The following is a 23,977-nucleotide window of genomic DNA, read 5'->3' as shown; positions in this document are numbered from 1 at the left end:
ATCCCTTATAACTTCATAAGAATCAAAACGCGCGAATTGCATCGTTACCAAAAGAACCTATGCTGCATTAGTGGCTATTGCTTTAACTTTCATGCATTCTCTTTTTATCTTTACAAGGCCTTGGACGCCATTGATGTTAATAATTTCTTATTTATTTATTATATTTGGTTACACATTGATGTTAATAATTTTTTAGTTATAAAGAAATATAAATATATAGTAGATGAGAATTCTTTTAAAACCATATAATCCACTCTCCACAAAAAAATGTGCATCTTAATGGCATCTTCATATTTATTCATAATTAACTAATGATATATTTGCCAGCATGATTGTAAACGAAATATAGATTTTAGGAGAACATAGATTACGTTTGAGAAATAAAAAAATAAGAAAAAAATGGCACATGAGTTAATACAAAGGCAAAAAATGACACAAGATTTTATCATATATTGAGTTATTTGATTAAAAAAGTGGCAGATCAATAATCCTACATTTTCTCTAAATATCCTTTTTTTTTTAATTCCAGAACACAGAACACGACATTATGAATTTATATTTTATATTTATAATATTTTATATATACATAGGTGGTGTTTAAAATATTATATATAATTTTATATAATATATATAATTTCTAATTTATAGATCATGTGCACAGGTGATAACAACTAACCATGCATTGAATCAAGGATAAAGGCATGGCACGTTAGTCCTTGATTTTCTCTTCAAGTGAGTGGGTTCATGGGGAAGAAAGTACAACAAATGAAGATGGCGGCAATGTAAATTCGGCTGGCACTTTTTTTTCCCTCCAGATCTCATTTTTATTCCTTGCCTTTATTCCCATATCCCACCATTTTCAGAGCAGTTTTTTTGTACGGTATCCATTGCCTTTTTGTACGTGTTCCTTGCTTCTTCCTTACCTTTAGTTTCTTTCTCCACCAATTCTCATTGCATTTTTTTTTATGTATTCATTAACCTTTCTTTGTCTTTTTCTATCTTAATTATTACTACACTCCATCAATCAGTTTACCATTTTCAGGTAAATCTCTATAAATTGTTCTAATTCTTACTTTCTAATTGTTTAACACTAAAATCTCTATTGAATCAATATCATGAAGCTTTTGTATGTATAACTTTTTAGTAATTATGGCTCCAATTACTACTCGAGGACGTGGAGGACAATCATCCCGATTGACTTCAAGAGGTGCTCCTACGAATCAACTACGATCATTTCATGAAGGATCTTCTTCTATGGGAGGATCCTTGCCAATAGACTCAACAACAATTGAGAGTCAAGTGCATGAAACACAGTCAAGTGGTGAAGGAGCATGTAAGTTAAATTTTTTAATTTTTTTAAATCTTCATCTTGTAATGATTTTCTAATTTTTTTCCTAAACTATATTTTGATATACCATGATGTACTTTTTAATTAGCTTCATCTTCTTTAGTTATGGTTTGTGATGCCTCTCATGGTTTCATTTTTTAGAAATTCTGCCGTAAAACTTATTTCATACTTGGTGAAATATTTTTCTATTGTGTTTTGTGAAAATACAAGGTGGGGTCATGGGGTCATGGGGTCATGGGTAATTGATATGACCTGCTGGTCTTTAATCTGCCATTAACGGCTAATCCCATTATCCCAAAAGTAGTTTTTCAGGTTATGTGCTTATTTAATGCTACTTTCTTTTGGGTGCTTATTTAATTATGATTTATTGATAGCTAAGTTTATGTGTGTATGCATGAAGTTTAGTGTCGGCTCCAAGATCCTCATAACCTGATTCTCAATTGCTAAAAATCTCTATAAACAAAATAATTAAAAACTATATTTCTGGTTTCATAACCTTAATAATTAAATGTATAGTTTCAAATGGATTTGAAGCAACTAAAATATAAGCTAAAACAGAGTTGCTGCCATGTAACTCTTTCTTTAACACAGCTAGATTTAGTAAAACACATTGGATTTGAAGCACCCACAATAATATTTGTAGCCTCAACCAAAAGTTTAGATATACCAAATCAAGTTCCATTTATTTCCTTACATCTAAAAGCATAACACAACCCAACCAAGCATACCAACAACATTTTATATGAGTGGAATTAATCCCAACCAACCAAGCATACTAGCAACAAACTACTAAACTCTATCATTCAATCCCAACACTTCAACATAATCCAACACAAACATAATCCAACACAAACATAATCACACATTTAGAAATCATTTCCGTCCTCACAAATCCAATATGAGTGAAGTTAAAAATTAAATATTAAATCCATCAACTACAAACAATCCAACCATTACATTACTCCAATATTTAGCATCAATTCATAGGATTCCACTTCACACTCCCATATGCATAATCTAATAATTTCACAACCCAATATCATCACAAACCACACCAGCTTTCCTCAGTCTACCACATCAACACAATCAATTTATAAAACAGATTTGTCCATAATTTAACACACACAACCAATCACATAAACAACCTAGAGCTCTAGATAAAGAGAATATCTGTTATACCATAAACAATCTAGACGTGGCTACAGTGTTGCTCGGGGCTGTAGTTGTTGCTTGCTGCCGCTTGAGGAGGTGTCCAATGGGTGGCCGGACAACCACAGAAGCTGTGGCCTTGGGGTGGTACTGTATCGTGGTGGCTGATGGCATGGGTTTCCGTGGGACTGACCAAGAGGAGGGGCTGGGTCACGGGGGGTACCTTGATTTTAGGAGGCCAGCCGTGAGACATGGGAGGAGCAGCCGGTTGCCATTTACGGCGGGGCTTGCTGTGGGAGGCGACTTGAAAGGAGATGCCGAGAGAAGGAGAGAGAGGGATCCGCCGAGAGGGGGAGGGGTTACCGGCTCTGGCCAGGGAGGCTAAAAGATGCCGGAGAGAGAGAGAGAGGGATCCCAAGAGGGAGGAGGGTGATTTCTCACACGGGCATCTCTGCCGGTGAGGACGTATACTCTTGCTACCGGGAGACGATTGAGAGGGCAGAGTGGGAGAGGGCAAAAGGGGATCCGTAAGGACCGCTGACATCCACCCAACAAAGATCCCTGTGACCTGTACGGGCTGGGCCGGGGGCTGCACCAGGGAGCGGATAGGGTAAGGGGGGGGGGTAGTACCGGATTGAATTGGGGGGGGGGGGCTTACGGTTTTAGGAAAAAAAAAAAAAAAATCAATCATCTTAATTTTTATCATCTTCCCATTTAATGTAAAGTAATTATTTTATGTCAACTTTATTATACATGCATGTATCTTTTATAAGAGCTACAAAATAATAATTTTAAAAATGATTTATTATTATATTTTTCAGCCACTTCTAAGGTGAAACGAGGTCGTGGTAAAGCACAGTGCGTATCATTTGAGAAATTGAGAAAAACTGGTCTCATTCCAGTGAAGATAGAATCGGGCAATAAGGGAGCTACTGGAACAAATAGTACTACTTTTATTAGCAGGGTAGGCTATATTGCTAGACATTTTGCCCCGATTACATGTAAAAGCTGGAAGCACATCCCTGAAGTAGATAAGGAGGAATTGTACGCTCGGGTCCGCGTAAGTAATCATTGTGTTTATTTACTATTTTCTTGTTTTGGTTTAAAAATTATGTAATACATTTGTTTAATTTAATTATGTTTTAGGGAGAATTCCTCCTTGACTGGAATGAAGATGAAGTCAAAGAGAGCGTTAAAGCAAAATTACAACGAAGCTACAATGACTATCACCATACATTGCACAAGATATTTAAGAAATACTCAACAAAAGAAGAAGCGATTGCTCATGTCCCAGATGATTTGAATCAAGCTGATTGGGAAATATTATGTGATCGATGGGCAGACCCAAAATATAAGGTATCTCAATGTTAAAGTTTGTCACGTATATATTCATAAGATATTGTATTATTTAGTATCAATTTCGTCAATAACAAACATGCATAAAAATTATTTTTTTCATGAGAAAATAAATGTAAATTGATATATATATATATATTATTTACAAATAATGTAAACTTGAAATTTATGGTGGGTGTTGTATATATAGTAGGATTGTGATGGAATTGGAGTCTTGAAAATGTGTATATATGTTAAGGGTAGAACTAGTTGGTTGGTACTAGTTTCATTTCTAAATAAAATAAATATTGAGTTAGGATGGACAAAGAAACTAGTTGTTACATACTCATAAACCTTGCAATTCTTTTTTTTTTCTTTATATTTTTACTCCTAGAATTAACTTGTATTTTTTGGTTTATTTCTTATATATATATATATATATATAGAAATTGTGTGATCAAAATGCTTTGAATAGAAGCAACTTGAAAGTTAATCATGTGGCGGGATCAAAATCATTTGCTCGACTTCTCGAAGAAAAGGTATTTTTTAATTGTCATTTATACATTGTGATTTTTAATATTAGAGAGTTTTTTTAATTTTTTTTAATCTGTTGAAGCGTGGGGAGGATACTACTTTGATTGATTTTTACAAACTCACACACTCGAAAGATGGCTCTTTCACAACTCCTACAGCAGAAGAAAATTATGTAAGTAATGTATCTTTCTTAGCGAAATACCTTATTTCAACTTGAGTCTTGATTTTTTATTGTAACTATACTATGTAGACTTTATATTTCTAGTTTTTTCTTTTTATTGGTCTAAGGAATCTAATTTTTTTTTGTCATTGTCTTTGTCTAAGTTATTATATAGAGTTCCATCTTGAGTTAGAGTTAGAATATGCCATCTTGCACTATTTGCTTACTATAGTTCATAGATGAACTGATACAGGTAACTTAAACGTTATATGCAGAGTTATTTTTTATGTGCAAGTATTTGATATTTACATTGTTGTTTTTTAGTTTTTTAGATTTGGTGTCTTATGGCACCATGTAATTAGAATGTTACTGCATTATTGATTATTATGATTATTTTAAAATAATGTATTAGAAACTTGAGATGAGACCTCTTACTCACTTATGTTAACCATGGTTGTAAACTATATTGTACAACAATGAATAAAAATAAAAAATTAATTTCAATTTTGAGATGTTGCTGATGTTTGTTTTTTCTTTTATGATATTTTTATTTCTTAAGGTTAATTGATTTTATTTTATTTGGGTTATGCATTGGACTTAGACAAGTACAATGCATACATATACTAACTTACTTTTTAAAGACAAACTTTCTCTTGCTTTTGCAGCATAGGATGAAAGATTTATGGAATGAGAGAAATACTGCCGGATCATCACGGACTGCAGAAGATATTTTCAACGAGGTTTTAGGGCATAAATCTGGATATGCCAAAGGATTGGGAAATTATGTCATACCTATTCCATCATCTTCACGTTCATCCAAAGTCATCCAACTCACTCAACAAGTAGAGAAATACAAGAATGAGATGGAGGTTTATAAGGAGAAATGGGAGGAGTCGGTGCAAAGGGCAGAATCTATGCAATCAAATATCAACAATATGGTAGAGAAACAAAGTGAATATGATCGTCGCCTCTCAGAAATTATGGCACAATTAGAGACTCATAGAGAGTCCTAAAGAGACATTTAATTTCACATTTCTATTTTAGTTTGCAAAGAACAAACTTTATTTGAGTGTTTTTATGAACAATGATACTAGATTTAAATGATGGTTTTAATTTTATGCATTTTGTTATAGAACTAGAATTTGTTATTAATTATTTTTTAATATTGATTATTAGTTGGTATTCTATTTATAAAAAATGAAGAATTGCGCAATCATACGTGATGAAATATATTTGTCACTAATTCTAAATGCATGTCATCATTTATGATGATAAATATTTATCGCTAATTATAAATCATGGTATGTAGTGACGAGAGTTAGTCGTCACCAATAATAAACAATAGCGACAAATTTAACTCGTTACCTATGCTAGACACTAGGTTTTTATTGTATTATTTGTGATAAATTAATTTTGACGGCAAAAATTAGCTTAGCGACAACAATACTTCCTCACAAATAATTTTCTATTAGTGACAGTTATTTTGGTCGCTATAATGTTCATATCTGGGACGAACTAATTGTCTAATATTAATGAGGAACAAATTTTTTGTCACAATTGCGTTAATTTTTGCGACGATTTTTGTTTTATGGGGACTTTTTGGGACCAAGTATTAGACCCTTCTTGCGACAAAAAATGTCGTCGCTAAATGCAGTATCTTTTGCAACGATATGCTTTTATCGTCATTAATAACTATCAACGACGAGATATTTCCGACGAATGTGCGACGAATTTTTTTCCCCGCAAAAAACAATTTATGACGAAAATTCAATTTTTAGTGACAAAATTTTTTCTCGAAAAAAACATTATTTCTTGTAGTGAGGGGGGGTTGGTGGTGGCGGGGAGCCTCTGATTCTTAAATCAATAAATATTCTTGGTAATTTATTCTAGAGTGTGAGAGCTTAGAGAGACCGTGGGTGATTATTGTCGGGTTTCTCCATACCCTATGTCAGGAAATCGAGTGTCCTCCGCATTTCTTGCCCGTTTCATTTGTCTATACAGATTTTTGAGTGCTTGATGTCACTGAAAGTGTCAGGACGACAAGTCTCATCTGTCTTTGTCATTCATCTTTCTCGCATAGGGGTTGCTTCACGAGTTTCTTTAGCTTGCGGGCCGGGTATTAATTCCGAAGGAGTGCAAGAACTCCCATAACAAAGTAAACCATAACAAGTTTATTAAAAGTATGATCTCAGCCAGCTGCTAATGGAATTAACAAGCTAGAAACAATGATTTACATTCAGCGGCCATTTATAAAAGTGACTGTAAAATATGGTAAGTACGTGATTATCACTATTCTTACTTTTTTTTTGTTAAAATAAATAGACATATTTCTCAATTAATTGCTAGCTAATTAATAATAAGCATCGATCAGCTTGTTGATCTTGAGAGTTAGCTAGCTAGCTAGCTAGTATCCTTGAAGTAGTTAACTTCTCGGTTCCAGATTGCTTATAATACGTTCCTTTTATAATAATATTTCAGCAAAGTTTCAAAAATTATAACTAGGAATATATATATTGAACCATATATATTATGGAAAATGTTCTATCTACCTATATAGGATACCCACTGATAAAAGCTACCGATTTTTTATTTTCTTTTTCTTTAAAAAAAAAAATAGTTAAGGAAATATTTTTTTAATAACTTTAAAAAAAAATTTACACATTCGATAACTAGCTAGCCACTCGCTCGGTGATATTATATATAACATATAGATCAGGCATATACGTACGTACGAATGAAGCTTGAACAAAATTCAAAAGGCGCCCAATCTTGAACGAAATCAACTCACGTACACATGATTCATATTAATTGCTTCATAATAATATATATAATTAGCCAGGTGGCGCGCGCGACGATCGTGATCAACGATTGAAAAAGAAATCACGTACTCTTCCATGGGTACGTACTGTATTAATATCTAATTAAAATAATAGGAATAGAAACCCAATTTCTTTATATTTTTTTTCATAATTCTGATTTAATAAGAAGAAGAAATTTTATAAAATAAGTATTAAAAGTATCATATATATGAGTATGATCATTATTTTATAAAATTATAATCAATTAAAATAACATTGTAAAAACAATATTTATGCATGCAGTGATCTTCCATATGATCATTTTTCTTATGTATAGAAGATCAGCCTTTTGTTTTTATAAGGACAAATCAATTATCAATGCAGGCTTTAAATAAAGTTGATCACATTGTGCCCCTAGCTATAGTACTACTGTCCGCTCATGACCCACTGAAAAATATTACTACTACGTCTAGTACTACAGTACGAAGACATATATGATATATATATATATATATATATATGAGAAGTGATATATTTGTAAGTGTACAAATGTCACGAATTTTTCTAAAAAATTAAATACAAATGAGATTTATATAAAATAAAATAAATTTTTTAATGATATATCTCATTAAAAAAAATATATATATATATAAACGCTTACCTAGCTAAATCATAACTAGATATAGTATTACTTTTTAAAATTAACTTGATGTTGATGAGTACTGGCCTTTCACGTCGTCTTCCACTATTATATATATATATATATTTATATATAACACCAATTTTATAAAAGTAGGTACATGTTGACTGCAATTGAAATGTTGCCCCCGTTTCACATTGTAATAATCTGTACACGCGCCGGCCAAAGCTTCTAGATGGAGGTCCGAGAGGCTGGCTGGCTAGCTAGTTGATCATCATCCGGATCACGTTTTTCCTGCCTGTTCGATCTTCAATTTATTGAGTTCACTTTCAGCTAGTAATTTATAAGCCCTACTGATCATGAATATCTCTAGCTATTTGCTTTGTAAAAAATAAATTTATTTCATCAAACGATTATTCTCATTTTTAATCAACTGTCATCGAAAATTAATTAAGGAACTGCAGGATGCATGCAGCTGGATGTGATCATCATGAATTAACACATGACATGCACACACACACAAATATATGTATGTATGTATGTATGTATGTATGTATGCAGGTGATTTGCATTTCCATTAATTTTGCATTGAATAAATAAGGATAAAGAGCTGGACTTTAGAAAGAGATATTTGAGGATAAGATCAGCTGGGGAAAATGTCCCATGGATTTTCGTGAAATGTAGTTAGTGCCCACCGATCCATGTGGTCATGTGGTCACAGGTCTTGGTCAAGCTGGCCGGGACCGATCAATTAAAAATCAAATCAATTTAGATTCTAAATATACTAACGGTAAAATAAATTATCAGGTGTAAGATGTGGAGTGAATAGATCTAGATTGATGTATACCAAAATCATATATATCAACATGTGTTTTGAGAAAATATTTTTTGTGTCCAATACATATTCGAGAAGAAGCTGGTAAAAACAATTTATAAGCATGATTAATATCTAATTATAATATTGAGGTGGCCCGCCTCTACCAACTAATTTGAAGAGACAGTACTCTTATCTTTGGATTTTGAGCTTATTTCTCTATATCAAACTAATTATTGATAGGACTTATTATTTTTTAAAAAAAATTAAAACATATTTTAATTTACTTTCAAACATATTTCAATAGACCCACATAAAAAACGCACTCAAACATCGATCCTAACTCATGATCATAAATCAACTTAGATCACCTCAACACGTAATTTATAACACGTACATGGAGTCTTAATTAAGAATTAGCTAGCTAGGATCGAAGGAATACTGATCATGTCGAAGCAGCTAGCTTACAATTAAGGATCAGTACGTAGTAAGTTTGAAGCTTGCATTTGATTAATTAGTTAATCTACCTGCTTAATTAAATATTCCCGAGAAATTAAGCCGCCAAAGTTACCGAACGGCCGGAACAAGCTGTAGCTAGCTAGCTAGCTTGGGGCGCAGAGAAGGAAGAAATTCAGTACTGGATAAAACGTACGTCATGGGTTAGTTTGAAAAATGGGGGTGACACGAAGCTTCAAAACCGTGTTGCCAACCGTATATTAAAGCCTCTGGCTAATTTTGAGTCAACAAGAAAGAGGACCAGGAAATTAGATATTTTCTGGAAATTACAGTACATATATTAATAGGCCACGCTTCCTTTTTTATTTTATTTTATTTTTATAAATTTTTTCTCATATATGATCCAATTATTGTAATATATATATTTGTCTATTACTTAAAAGTGTTTATATGTGTACTGTTTATTACTGTTGTTCATCAACAATAATAAACAGTAAAAGAGAGTTTTTTTTTTTTCGCATGTTTTTTTTTCCTCGTCTACATGTATACTGTTCAACAGTAATAAACAGTAAAGAGGGTTTTTTTTGTTCTCTTCTCATGTTTTTTTTTCCGCATATTCTATTACTGTTTATCAACAGTATGAACAGTGAAAAGGTTTTTATTTTTTTTATTTTTATTTTTATTTTTCTAGCATATTTGTTTAGTTTTTCTTTTTCTTTTTTTTTGGTTTGTCCGTGTGAATGCCAATGTGTGACGTAATACCACAATCATGCGTGGGGAATGAAAGAGAGGGAGAAAGGAAAAGTGGAAAAAAAATATTGGTTTATAGATTTTAAATTACAACTCTTCATCTTTAATCTTCAAATTTAATCTAACGATAGAAGTTTAAATATTAATTTAAACTAACATAAAATAGATAATTAAAATATAAATATTCTATCATACACTAAAAATTAACTTCAATTTATAAAATACTAATTTTTCATCATTAAATAAAAGATAAAGTTTTACTGAATATTTTTAAGAGAATAATATTATATCATATATTAAAAATCAACTTTAATTTATAAAATACTAATTTTTCATCATTAAATAAATGATGAAATTTTACTGTACATTTTTAAAAAAAAAACTATCTAATTAATTTAAAATTTTAATATAATTTAAATTTCATAATAAATAATGAACATAAATAAATAATAATTTTATTCTTATATATTAGATTATTTTAATATTTAAAGTTACATTTTATTTTTTTCTTCAATTTAATAGATGTGGCTAACGTGCTACATTTATCACCGTTAGTATATATATATATATATATATATATATATATAATGAAAAGGCATTGCATATGGAAGGCCAGCAATGAAAGCACCGAAGCTAAAAAAGTCCATGCACTTAGATATTATAGAGTCTTGATCTGTCAATTAAAAACTCGTTTCGACTCAAAAGCGACAAGCCAGGCCGTGTGTCCCATATATATTACTGTGTGAATTAATTAATTGATTGATTGCAGTAGTCTTGACCTTGACATCTCGGAGAATTTCAATATTCTGGAAAAACCAACACATTTCCTCGAAACTTCCCCTGCAAACTAATCCTGCCTCTCTCCGGCCTTAATTTCCTTTCAATCTCTTCCTATATATTTCCCACTTCTTGTGGTTTCTTTCTCATTCACTTCACCACTTTCGAGACACAATTGCTTGTCCCCCGGACATATATCATTATATATAATTTAATAACCTCTTTCTTCCCAGACTCCAAACTATATACCTCTACAATGGAATCCAAATCCTTGGTCGACAGTAGTACTTCTCTGGACCTCAATCTGAATCCTTTCCGGCCTATGGATCATGAAGAAGCTCCGGTTAGTACAACTTTGTTTGATCTATTTTGTATATATATATATATATATATAGCTTTAGCTTGTTGATCTATCATGTAATAATTGTTAAACTTAGAAATCTTCATCTACTTTGGACCAGAAGAACGAGTTTGATGGAGTTTTAGGCGCTCAGGCTTGTGATCAGAAAGCATCCATTAAAGAAGAGGTGAGTTCCCTATCGAATTAATTAAAGAAAACAGCTCATGAATCGTGTCATGATCAATATCACTACTGCCATTAATCGGTATTGCATGTAGGCATAACTGGGGCATATAATATTTCAATATATGATATTATATACATATACATATATATATATATATATATTCTCCTGTACTTCACTACTGTATTTGCTATATATAGCTTTGTTCAATAAAAGATGGATGAATCATTCCCAAGTTTCAGTAACTTCACATACACAGTTCTTGCTTGGGGTTTCCCTATATATCTTCTCTTCTGCTTCTTGGCAGCTAGCTTTGACCAAAGATTCGTACGTATGATATTTCAACTTCTTATAACTTGAAATATATATAGTAGTAATATATATTACTGCCTTAATTAAAATGTTAAACCCTTGATAATTTCACTGAACACGCTAGCCAATTTCTAGCTACTAATTGACCTTGGAGTACCTGCATCCTCTTAATTCTAATAAAAATTAAGAAAAGAAGTATGTGCTCAGCATGAACTATTAATCGGAAAGCTCATGTTGATCTTATATATCCCAACCCTAATGGAATTGAACCCATCATAACAAAATTCACATGATGTAAACAGGCTGGCCATTTGGCTGAGGAGTTGGATCGTATAAGCTCTGAGAACAAGAAGCTGACTGAAATGTTAGCTCGCATGCGTGAGAACTTCAATGCTTTGCAAAGCCATTTGATAGATATCGAGAGCAAGAACTCCACAAAGGAAATATTCATTAAATCGAGGAAGAGAAAGGCCGAGGAAGAGTATTTTGGAAATATGTTTAGCCACTCTAGCAATGAAGAGTCATATTGCAAAAAGGCCGAGAACTTCAACACCAAGGTTTCAAGGGTTTGTGTACGGACGGATGCATCCAACACGAACCTAGTAAGTTCTTAGCTAGGGCTTCCATTTAAGATTGTTGAGAAACTAGAATATGCATCATATTGGGTTATATTTATCCCCGACATTGAGAAAGATATGCAAAATGGGGCATCTAAGTATTAATTAAATAGAAAATCGGCTTTAAAATGTTGGAAATTTGTAGCATTAGTGTGTGCGCTATATATATGGAAGTTAGCCCAGATTCCAAGTGTTAATTATGAAGCCTATACAATGCATTGCAGGCTGTGAAGGATGGATATCAGTGGAGAAAATATGGCCAAAAGGTCACTAGAGATAACCCATCTCCAAGAGCTTATTTTAGGTGCTCCTTTGCACCAAGCTGCCCAGTCAAGAAGAAGGTAACCGAGAGCATCTCGGCAGTCTCTCTTTCTTACAAACCTATGTACTCTCTTTTGGTAAATATTGCATTTTGTAAATAATGGTTTTTTTTCATCTTTAATTAGGTGCAAAGGAGTACTGAAGATCCATCTCTTTTGGTAGCCACATATGAAGGAGAGCACAATCACATGCACCCTTTTCGAGCTGATCAATTATCATCATCATCAGGAGGCTCAAGCCAATGTGCAAACCTTGGTTCTGTTCACTCATTCTCATCCATGAGATCTTCATCACGTCCTACGGTGACACTTGATTTGATCCAGTCCGGATTGTGCGAAAGTGCCAAAAACTCAAATCAACATGTTGATTCACCCGCTTTCCAGCAGTTTTTGGTCCAACAAATGGCTTCTTCCTTGACAAGAGATCCCAATTTCACAGAAACACTTGCCGCGGCCATTTCCGGAAGAATTTTAGACTATACTCAGAATTGAAAAATCGTGACATTAGGAGTACACTTATATAGACAGTTTATATATATTGTTGTTTTCTGGCTCCATGCACTCGGAAATAGCTAGCGTACGTAGGGCTACTGTAAATAGAATTCGAAAGTAATGGATCTTTTTCTTTTCTTTTTTTTTTTTTTTGGTTCTACAGTACCTCTTTGTATTGAGCTTTAAGGGCTCGTGAATATGGGTAGTTTTCTTTGTATATTTTTCAGCAATTAAGGTTATGACATTAATGTACTCTTTGTCGAAATTTTTGCTTTAAAACTTGGAATTTAATATTGTTGCCATGTTACCAACTACAAATTTTTTATTTTGTGGTTGAAACTTGGACTCTTGGAAACCCATGAAAAAAAGACACATTCTAAAAAACAATCCAAAAAAATACACAAACAACAAGACCATGCAAAAAAAAAAAAAAAATTTGAATAAAAATACAAAAAAAATATACAAACTCAGATCATACAAAAAATGCGAACCAATAGCAAGAGGAAAAAAAAAAAAACCCACAGAACATGTAAACGAAAAAAAAAAATCTCAACCTTGTAGAAAACGAACCCGAAGAGACAGACCGTGAGAAAGATACAAAATTCACAACATGCAAACCCATAAAACACAAAAGACTCATGGAAACCCATGAAAAAAAGACATTCTAAAAAAAAATCCAAAAAAAATACAACCCCAACAAGACCGTGCAAAAAAAACAAAAAAAAAAAAAAAGAAGACAAAAAGCGCAAAAAACATATACAAACTCAGATAATCATACAAACCCATAAAAAAAATCTATATTTTCACAAAAAATGCAAACCAACAGCAGGAGGAAAAAAAACCCACAGAACAACCCAGGAAAAAACAAATTGACAAAAAATGCAAAAGAAAAAATACAAACTCAGATCATACAAACCCATAAAAAAATATTTATTTCCTAAAAAGAAGAGACCAAAATTGCGAACCAACAACAAGAGGAAAAAAAAAACCCACAAAACATGCAAACGAAAAAAAAAAATCTCAACCTTGCAGAGAACAAACCCGAAGAGGCACTAACAGACCGCGAGAAAGATACAAAATTCACAACATGCAAACCCATAAAACACAAAAGACTCTGAAAACCCATGAAAAAAAGACATTTTCAAAAAAAAAAAAAAAAATACAACCCCAACAAGACCGTGCAAAAAAAAAAAAAATTTGACAAAAAACGCAAAAAAAAATATACAAACTCAGATCATACAAACCCATAAAAAAATCTATATTTTCACAAAAAATGCAAACTAACCGCAGGAGGAAAAAAAACCCATAGAACAACCCAGAAAAAAAAAATTGACAAAAAATGCAAAAAAAAAAAAAAACAAACTCAGATCATACAAACCCATAAAAAAAATATTTATTTCCTCAAAAAATGAGACAAAAAATGCGAACCAACAGCAGGAGGAAAAAAAACCCACAGCACAACCCGGGCGAAAACACAGAACAACCCAGAACGTGTAAACGAAAAAAAAAAGTCTCAACCTTGCAAAGAACAAACTTGAAGAGACAACACATAAGTTAAAACACAGAGAAGAGAGAAGATGAAGAGAAACGGTTGACTGGGAAACCGAGAGAAATCAGAAGAAAAAAGAAGAAAGAGAGAGACGAAGAAAAGGCGAAGAATAGAAGATAAAAGAAAGAGAGAGAGGATGGAAGACAAATAAAAAGGCGGAAAGGAAAAAAAAAAAAAAAGCAAAACCTGCAGCCCCTCTGACATCGCCACAGTAAAAAGACCAAACCATCCCTATGTAAATAGACACAAAAGAAAAACATAAAAGAATAGAAAAGTCAAAACACCCAAAAAAAGGGAGGCAAATAAAAAGGCAGAATCGGAAAAAAAAAAAAACCTACAGCCCCTCTGATTCAGGTTCCGGCTTGGATCAAAACGGATTTAGAACCTGGATTGCAAAACCCGGACCAACACGGTCCGGGTAAAGGTTAGGGACTGGGGTAAGAAAAACCCCGTGTGATAGCCCTCCCCCTCCCCCTCCCCCTGCGACTCACTTCTCTCTCTCTCTCTCTCTCTCTCTCTCTCTCTCTCTCTCGTTGTGCTGCGGTAGAAGCAAAAACCCTAGGTCCCTGTCGCAACCATCGTGACCCCATCGCCGAATCTCTGTCGCTGTTGCCACATCTCTGTCGCCGTAGACCTTTGCCTCTAGGTCATTGTTCCGGTACTCTCTCTCTCTCTCTCTCTCTCTCTCTCTCTCACACACACACACTCAATCTAAAGAAACCCTAGCCTCCCTCCCTCTGTGTCGACAAATAAATGCTAGCCTCCCTCCCTCAATGCCGATGAAGAAACCCTAGCCTACCTCCCTCAGTGCCGATGAAGAAACCCCGTCATCCTCATGAGCCTATCATCGTCGTTGCTGACTTGCCTCATCCTCGTGACCCAAGGTTTGTTCTCTACAATTTGGGTCCGTTTTACTCTTATTTGGGTCTGTTTTATTACGATAAGAAAATGCTATCTGCTGATGTTTATTCTCACCTCGATCTCTCTCGTTTCTCACCCTCTTTATCTCGCGTCGTCAGATACTTTGGAATGACGATGATGAAATGCTACGGCTTGTGTAGCTTTTGTTTAGGTAAGATCTGTGCTATGACATTCTATGCTAGATCTGGGTTTGTTTTGTTATTTTGTTAAATATGGGTATAAAGTATATGCTGCTAGTTTGATAGATCTGGATTTTTTTTGTTATTTTGCTAGTAAAATGGCCTAGAGATTAGAACGTATTTCTGTTTGGTGGAAGTGTTGCTCTATCTCATCTGCTCTATCTCTCTCTTTGCTATCTGCGATGCCGAACGGTGGAAGTGCTTGAGTTTGGGATCCAAGAGATTAGAACGTATTTCCGTTTGGGTATGTTTTATTTCTTCCCTCTGTTTTGTTCTCTCTTTGTTGATTTTAGGTTTTTTTTTTTTTTTTTATGAGAATGTTTGAATGTTTGAGTATTATTTTTATGGGTTATATCTGTTTGAATGTTTAAGGAATATCTGTTTAGCTGCAAAATGCTAGAGCCATGGGTTATTATTATTTGGAAGATTTGTTTAGATCTGTTATACCTGAAAACACACACACATATATATATATATTTATATTATAAAATGAAGATTTGTTATGATTTGGAAGAAATGGTTTTTAGGATTTTTTATTTTTTTAGATTTTTTTTTTAAAATAGTTGTGTTTCTGGATGGAGTATGGAAAAAAAATTGGGGCCTTTGGGTTCCAAATTATTTTTAGGAAAAGCAAAGACTTTAGAGAGTTAAGCCAAATTCAATCTAGTTTCAGACTTTAGAAGTTATAGCCTTCCGCTTGTGGTCCATTCCCATTGCATGTTCTGGTTCATTGACCTGGTAGTTCTATTTAGGGGGGAAGATCTACATTGGCTTACATTTTTTAAAGCTTCATGTTTCCATCAAGTTGATTCATTATCTTTGGTGAAGCAGCTAGTCCTCTAATAACGTTTCTATATTTAATTGTAAATATCTATTACAAGTTTTAACCTCGTACATTTATTTTTCTTGTTAAATATCCACTTTGAGACCAACTTTGGGGATGAGCAACAATTTCTTCAGGTTCATGGTATTGCACCAACTATTTGAACTATAGTTTGTATAAAAATACTTGAAAAAAAAGGGTTTGAAATTGCATGCTTCAATGAAACAAAGAGGATGTGCATCAGTCAGGTTTTATTGCATGCTTCAATGAAACAAAGTTGAGTACGTACTAGCACAAGTACTACTGTATTAAGCATTTTGATATTCATATTGTTAAGCGAGTAAAGAGAATGTGTAGCTTTTTTATAGTTGAGTACTACTTTGTTTTATGTTCTTGTTTATTTATTTTGTTAAGAGAAGTGGCTGTATAGGGATATCTATTTGAATGAAAACTCTACAAAATATTTGTTAGTGTGGGTGTATTTGAAAAAAAAAAAAAAAGAATTCATTCTCATCTTAATCTTTAATTTATTAAGTGGAATTTGTCTTAATCCTTGTATATAATCATTGTTCAAAACTGAGTGTTTTGCAGGATCTCTCAATCAAATTACTTGAAGTTACTATTTGATGTGGAGATTAAATCATTGATGGACATGTTACTGATTTTGTAATTTATATATTGTAATTTTGTATATTGTAATGTAATGTATAAATATCAAATAATGTAATACATAATGGATTGCATTGTGATGCATGCATGGATGAATTTATGCATTTAGTATTTGGAACACATTATGCGTTCCAACTTGACCTCTTTAAAAAAATAAAAATAAAGTAAAGGCTTTTGAATAAAAAATATTTATGGTTTGAAATTTTTTGTGTTTTGCTAATTGAACTTTTTGAACACAAATATTTTTAATAAAATAAAGGCTTTTATTAAAAAAAAAAAAAAATCTGGGTACAATTCGAAATCCGGATCCACCCAGGTTCTGCCCCAGGTCTAATCCGAACCAATTTAGTTCAGGTTTGACCCAGGTTTTCAAGTCGAAACTCGGATGAACACCCCTAAAACCAAGTCTTTAGTCTCCGCACGTGAATTAAAGCAGCCTCCATGCATATATATACTTGTGCAGCTATTACTATTCTGTTAATTAATTTGTGTGTGTATCAAATAAAAATTGGTAGTTTTTCAGTATCGATCTTTTATATATGCATGAGTCGGTGTGTATGTTATAAACAAATAACTTATTTTAAGTTTTATTATAATTATTTAAAAAAAATCAAATACTAATATTTTATCCTATTCTATCATGTGGTGAGTGTATCATTAATTATTAGCAAATTTTGTAAATATATATATATATTTTTTTTATGACAATACTTAAACCGTGTTGATCTATATTAATTGTCCTACCCACCTGTTGGGGGGTCTTATATATGGTACGTCATATATACGACCAGTAGTTGTGAGTTAGGTTATTCAGTACGTACCTGATCACCAAGTATATTAATATTTGGGGGAAAATCATACTCAACTGACACTTTGTATCCATAAAATGTACCTTTTTTTGTGTTTGTTTATATTAATTTAGTATTATATTTTTTTATTTTGTGTATTTAAAAAAATATACATAAAAAATTATTTTATAAAAAATACACTATCTATACCGAATTTGGTACTGATTATCGAGGCTCTAACACCACCCATATTTGAGAACCAATTAATAGTAAATATCTGATCCAACACGTTGTCTTTAATTTCTATACGATTTTAATGCATGTGGGTGGATGAAAATTAATAAAGTAGTGATTTTCTTTTTTTTGGTTATGTTCTTCAAGTACTACTCCACTAGCGAAGAAAGAGTTTCCAAGTGCATTATCATGAAAGCATAATTCCTGTATAATTACACATTATATATATTACATTAATATTCAACAAGTGAGGCAATTATATATAGTAAAAAGCTAAATACAGTCGCCTTATACAACCGTGGTGCAATCGTGGGCCCACCTCTCTCTGTATATGCCCCCTCCCCCCTTCTCCTTCAACCTCTCTCTCACCCTCTGCATCTCGATCAATGGAAACTCACTATCTCACTTTTTTTTTCCTGAGAGAGAAAATCCACGACTTATTGAGATCTTGGTATTTTTTTTGCAAACTTGTACAAGAACATCAAACTGGACTGGACAAACTCACACCACACAAATGAGGAAAAGAAAAATAGAACTATGGACAGGAAGAAAGTGTATCAATAACACAAACCAAACACCTCAAAATAAATCAATAGCTTTCAAACAAGTTCTCCCCTTATATACCACTTGAGTTTAGAATCGCATTGATGATAAAGTTGGACGGTTTCTCAATCCACTTGTTAGCCCACCACTCTTCTATACAACTTTTCTACTTCTCAACAGAGACACCAATCTGGCTGCCAGTCTTGAAGGAGAGAAAGACTGACGCAATTTGGAAGCAGTCGACATTTGGCTCAAGCTTTGACACCACAGTCGGGTTCTTGATCTTGACTTGAAACTTAGAAGAAGCCGATGGAGGGGACTTAATTAAGAACTGAAATTGAGTTTGAGAGATCTGCAGATTACGAACCCGCGGGAGAGATCTGCGAAGTGGGTTTGCAAATTCTTCTTCAACCTTCTTCTTGTTTTTTTCTTTTTTTTTTAAAAAAAATTTTTCATTAATATTGACGTGACGCTTGCATCAGACGATTGCACGCCGACTCCTATTCGCGACTGTATGTAGCGGAGCTGTTATATATAATATATATATATAAGAAATGTTATTTTAAATTTTTTATAATATATATTATTTATATGATATAATTTAATTTATAAAATTTAAAATTTATCTTTTAAATTAAATTATATCATATATATAAATAATGTATGTGATAAATTTCTTGTAATAAAATTGTTCTTTATATAATTAGAAGTTTAGGTGATCGATTGTCTTTTTTTATTAATTATCGTGTCAAGTGGGAGATTTCGTGCATAGATTGATGAGTGAGTTAAATCATAAACATTGTTTTTGTCCACGTGTTTACGTCATTGACTTTCGATGACTATTGACCCGCTACTTTATACAAAGACTTGACTTTCGGCCGCCGTACGCCTTTTAACGAACTTTTTATATAATCAGTACTATAACTAATTAATATTATTTTTGTAACTTGTTTTATCAAAATTTCCTTTATCTAAAATATAGAATTGTAAAAGTGGTAAATTAATCATTTTCTTTAAAATAAAGATATAATATAGCAATTAATACTATATATATTCATGAATATTACAAACATTTAGATCAGATAATAATCTGTCTTATAGCTCGCGGCTAGCTCAACCTATCTAATTATTAGTAGTAATTTAATTAATTGGTGTATATATTATATATATATATAACTTTTATATTTTATATATATATATATATATTGTTTCAGGGCTAGCAGCTTAATTAATTGGTCATCAGCATGATGACTATGATGATGATAAAAAAAAAAACGTTGTATAAACATATCCCAAAGCATAAACTGATCAGAGGAAAAACAAATTAATCCTAATTGATTTATCATGCTAAGCGATCACCTAACATGACCTGATCACTTGGTTCTTAGCGGAATTAAGATAGTGGAAAAGTTTATGGCAGCAGCTTATTAGATATAACAATTTAATTAAGAATATGCATCGAATTGGGTACGTACGTGATCTTTGAAACTTATTTCATCAACTGCTAAAAATCTTTGATATTAAATTGATCAGGAACACATACCTATATATATATATATATCAAGTATTATTCATGTGGTTCGATCGTTTTTTATGATTTTTTTGGTTGAAATTAAAGTTACGTACTGCACACGATCATTCATTCGGCCGGTACTACTAGGATTATTAATATTGGCGGCTATATATATATATATATATTATTGTTTTTACATTTTTGCATTTCTTAATTTCCTCATGGAAGATGGAGACGCTTAATTTACCAGCTTGTCCCTGAAGACATGACTGATTTACTTCAATTGATCATGATCAGTATATATATATACTAGCTTCTGAAAATTACTTACTAAATATTTCTCCGTGATATATGTGTTAATTTACTTGTAATTAGGCCAATAATAATCACAGATCATAAAACAACTTGATCATCCCATTCAAACCATGACTTTGGCCGCCTATATAATTAGATTCTCAACATTTTAACTGCATATTCGTCCAATTACATATCAAAGAATTCTATTATCAAATTAGTGTACATGTAGAGCACGTACACAATACGTTTAGTAAAGCGTTTTTATGTCATAATTTGATTTAGAAGATAAATTTTAAAATTTTAATCTTATAAATTAAATGATCTTATTATTTAAATAATATGAATAGTATAATAATACCAACTTGAGATCAAATAGAATAACTTATCACATAATCTCTTTAGATCATATATGTATATATATATATATATATATAATTTTTGGATCATGAATCATAATTATGGTCAAAAAATTAAGAAAAATATTTCCTACTACTGTCTTTAATTTCCTTAATTACGGGTTAGAAGAAAGAATTGATTTGGCCACCAAATTAAGGGGTCCACCAAAATAAAAAGACTTGAAGTCTTCGGATTTACCTTTTTTATTTCTGCACGCTTCCAGTACGTACGACCAAAGATGGAAGTCATGTGAACTAGTGTTACTTGTTGGAATGGAAAGACATAGAGCTTACGCCATTAATTAATTGATGGTGATGTAATGCAAGCTGCGTGTGGATGTCGTCGTCATGATCATTCAAAGGTTCTTAAATAACATGAATTCTTTACCTTTCTTTTTTCTAACACATGGATTTGATTTCCAACCCCCCGGCCTTCATTGCAAGCTGGCTTACTAACCGGCCTGCAGGGATCAGAGAGCTAGCAGCCATCAAATTGGCCGTCTTCTTTGATCTAATTCTCCGCTTAAATTAATCCTTGAACGAAAGTACTGCCTTAAAAGTACTACCAGAGCGAGCCAGTACCGGACGAGAATATATATTATTTTACATACGGATCGATCATGATCTTCATTTTTCTTCCAACTGTCTAGCTAGCTAGCTATATCGTCGAAGTTCATCCAGTTTGTGATCGATCATGAACAACATGGAAGCTCACACCTCTTGTAATGAAAAGGTAGTAATTCTTATTTCAATTGATCTCTTCTTGCTTCTTTTCTGTGGGCATGGAAGAAAAAATCGACAAGTTCGTCTTGATTTTCTTTCCAATATTAATTGATGCGCTCGTTCTTTCCATATATATACTATAGATCATGCTCGTCAAATAAAGAAAATTAAAGTAGTACCGACATGGCTGGGTTCTTCGTTTTTACTTATTTTGTAGCTTCATTAATTTTCGGCAGTTTTCAAACTCTAGACTGCAAATTCTAAAAATAAAATTAGGTGATCAATATTAGACATAGAATAACCTATATATGTATGTATGTATGTATACATATATTCTGAGAAAAAAGAGCTGTTCCGCGGCCAGGTGAAAACCCTCCGAGCAGACTTGGAGAGTTTACGAAAAGAGAACGAGACTCTAAGATTCAAGCTTGAAGTTATGAACAGAAAATGCAACATTCTTCAAGCCCATCTTCAAGAAACAAAGGCACAACAATTGGGCATGATCGATTTAACTGCAAGCCGCTCGAACAGTGAAATTACAAGCTGCAAGAGATCAGTACGGATCATCGAGCAGCAGGTTCCGACACCTACTAAGACATCACAAATTTTAGTGAGAACCAACTCTACGGACAATAGCCAAGTAAGTAGTCTTTTTTTTTTTTTTTTAGAAGAGGACGGTACCTCAAATTTATTGATAGTCTTCACGAAAACCGTAGTCACAAGTAGACACCTGGGAATTAACAGATAATCATAATCGACCAAAACCCAAGCATCTAAAAGATCTAAAATAACGTAATAATAATTAACTATCCAAAAGTTACAGGTCAATCAATAACAAAATATACTTCAAAAAATTAAAAGAAAAAGACAATCTTGAAGATAAAAGTCAGCTAACATTTATAAGAATAAAAAGAAAGAGGAAAACATGCAGTTGCAATATAACAAAAGCCTCACTACAAAATTCACAAATAAGGAATATTCATTATGTTCATGCGAAGATGCCAAGTAAGTAGTCTTGTTGCTACATACATACATGCATATCTTAATTCAATATAAAACATCTGTGGGCGCTAGCTTGTCATGTAATGGATCCATGATTTCTTCTCATGATAATTTATATTTTCGTCGTGAATTTAGGTAGTGAAAGATGGCTATCAATGGAGGAAATATGGGCAGAAGGTTACTAAAGACAACCCATCACCTAGAGCCTATTTCAGGTGTTCCATGGCTCCGGCGGGATGCCCCGTCAAAAAGAAGGTATTATATATATATATATATATATATATATATAATTAATCAGATTATTGCATAATATTCGAATCTCATGATCATTTGTTATTATGATCTCTTCAATCCATTTGGGAATGATTCGATTATAAAAAACAAGTTGTATGTGGAGTAATTAATTAAAGCTCGTTCTAATATTTCCTCGTGATCATGCTGGCGCTATTAATTGATCAGGTACAAAGATGCGTGGAAGATAAGTCTTTTCTTGTGGCAACTTATGATGGAGAGCACAACCATGATGTTAATTCTCATGTTCCAGCTCTGATTAGGGACTCTTTATCTTCATCAGATGATGAAGTAGTACTACCCAAAGGCTCAGTGGCTAATATTATTTATCCTGAGCCCTACCCGCTTGAGAATCACTCATTTCGACCGTCTATCGCCCTTGATCTTAGTCTTTCTGGGCCAAATGACAAAAGTCCAAGAAATGATGTTGTGGAAAATAAACTCCATAACAACAACTGCAACGACATTGAAGAATATGTGGCCTCTTTAACTAAGGATCCCAGCTTCACCGCAGCTTTAGCTGCAGCAGTTGCACGCTCCATGCCCCACCTGCATGCTGCCTAAACTATCGATCGAAGATTGGAATATCAACATGATCATCATATACTTGATCTCTGCATCTCATCAAGTAAAGAGAGCAAAATAGCTAATTAGAATGATAAGTTTCTAATTTTAGGAGTTAGTTTTTAAGAAAATATGGTTCGAGTGCTTGAAGTTTCTTTCTTTAATTAACTTTTCTACTTGTATGAATATTCAGTTTGGTTTTATCTTTAAAAGAATGGGATCAAAGGGAAAAGGAATTGTTATATGATCTCATGCATGCGTTTAGTACTGTTCAACTGATTTTGTAGCATCAACATCAGAACAGATAAATAGTGCATGAGGTTCTGCATGTATCCGCCCAATGGTTATGCCTGACATATTAATATAAGGAAAAATATTTGCATCAGCCTACTATTTATCACACACTCAACACACTTAGTGTATTGAGGTTTAAAAAAAAAAAAAAAAAATTAAATGCATG

At 32.8% G+C, this 23,977-nt stretch overlaps 3 protein-coding genes across 4 annotated transcripts; all 3 read left to right on the top strand.

Moving 5' to 3' along the window:
- The first annotated feature begins 1,149 nt into the window (after positions 1-1,149).
- LOC118349275 lies at positions 1,150-5,539 on the top strand. Its single transcript, XM_035693322.1, has 6 exons — positions 1,150-1,333; positions 3,319-3,557; positions 3,644-3,853; positions 4,279-4,371; positions 4,449-4,538; positions 5,192-5,539. Exons 1-6 carry the CDS (start codon positions 1,150-1,152, stop codon positions 5,537-5,539), a joined length of 1,164 nt encoding a protein of 387 aa, XP_035549215.1.
- Positions 5,540-10,850: 5,311 nt separating this feature from the next.
- On the top strand, positions 10,851-13,256 carry LOC109001021 (WRKY transcription factor 18-like). Of its 2 annotated transcripts, none has more exons than XM_035692979.1 (5): positions 10,851-11,104; positions 11,226-11,288; positions 11,900-12,199; positions 12,439-12,555; positions 12,661-13,256. In XM_035692979.1, the coding sequence occupies exons 1-5, from the start codon at positions 11,018-11,020 to the stop codon at positions 13,024-13,026; spliced, it is 933 nt and encodes a 310-aa protein (XP_035548872.1). In that variant the 5' UTR covers positions 10,851-11,017; the 3' UTR covers positions 13,027-13,256. The 2 variants fall into 2 exon arrangements, with proteins under 2 accessions (XP_035548872.1, XP_018833684.2); XM_018978139.2 differs by having other exon boundaries at positions 10,855-11,104; positions 11,223-11,288.
- An 8,082-nt stretch (positions 13,257-21,338) lies between these two features.
- Positions 21,339-23,761, top strand: LOC109001014 (WRKY transcription factor WRKY76-like). The gene is made up of 4 exons (XM_018978127.2): positions 21,339-21,670; positions 22,025-22,300; positions 22,798-22,917; positions 23,122-23,761. The coding sequence occupies exons 1-4, from the start codon at positions 21,632-21,634 to the stop codon at positions 23,515-23,517; spliced, it is 831 nt and encodes a 276-aa protein (XP_018833672.1). The 5' UTR covers positions 21,339-21,631; the 3' UTR covers positions 23,518-23,761.
- Positions 23,762-23,977: the final 216 nt, after the last annotated feature.

The sequence above is a fragment of the Juglans regia genome, chromosome 8, assembly GCF_001411555.2.
Source record: "Juglans regia cultivar Chandler chromosome 8, Walnut 2.0, whole genome shotgun sequence".
In the NCBI taxonomy this organism is placed as follows: domain Eukaryota; kingdom Viridiplantae; phylum Streptophyta; class Magnoliopsida; order Fagales; family Juglandaceae; genus Juglans; species Juglans regia.
Note: the sequence above shows the minus strand (reverse complement) of the source record. Positions and strands in the feature narration are given on the sequence as shown.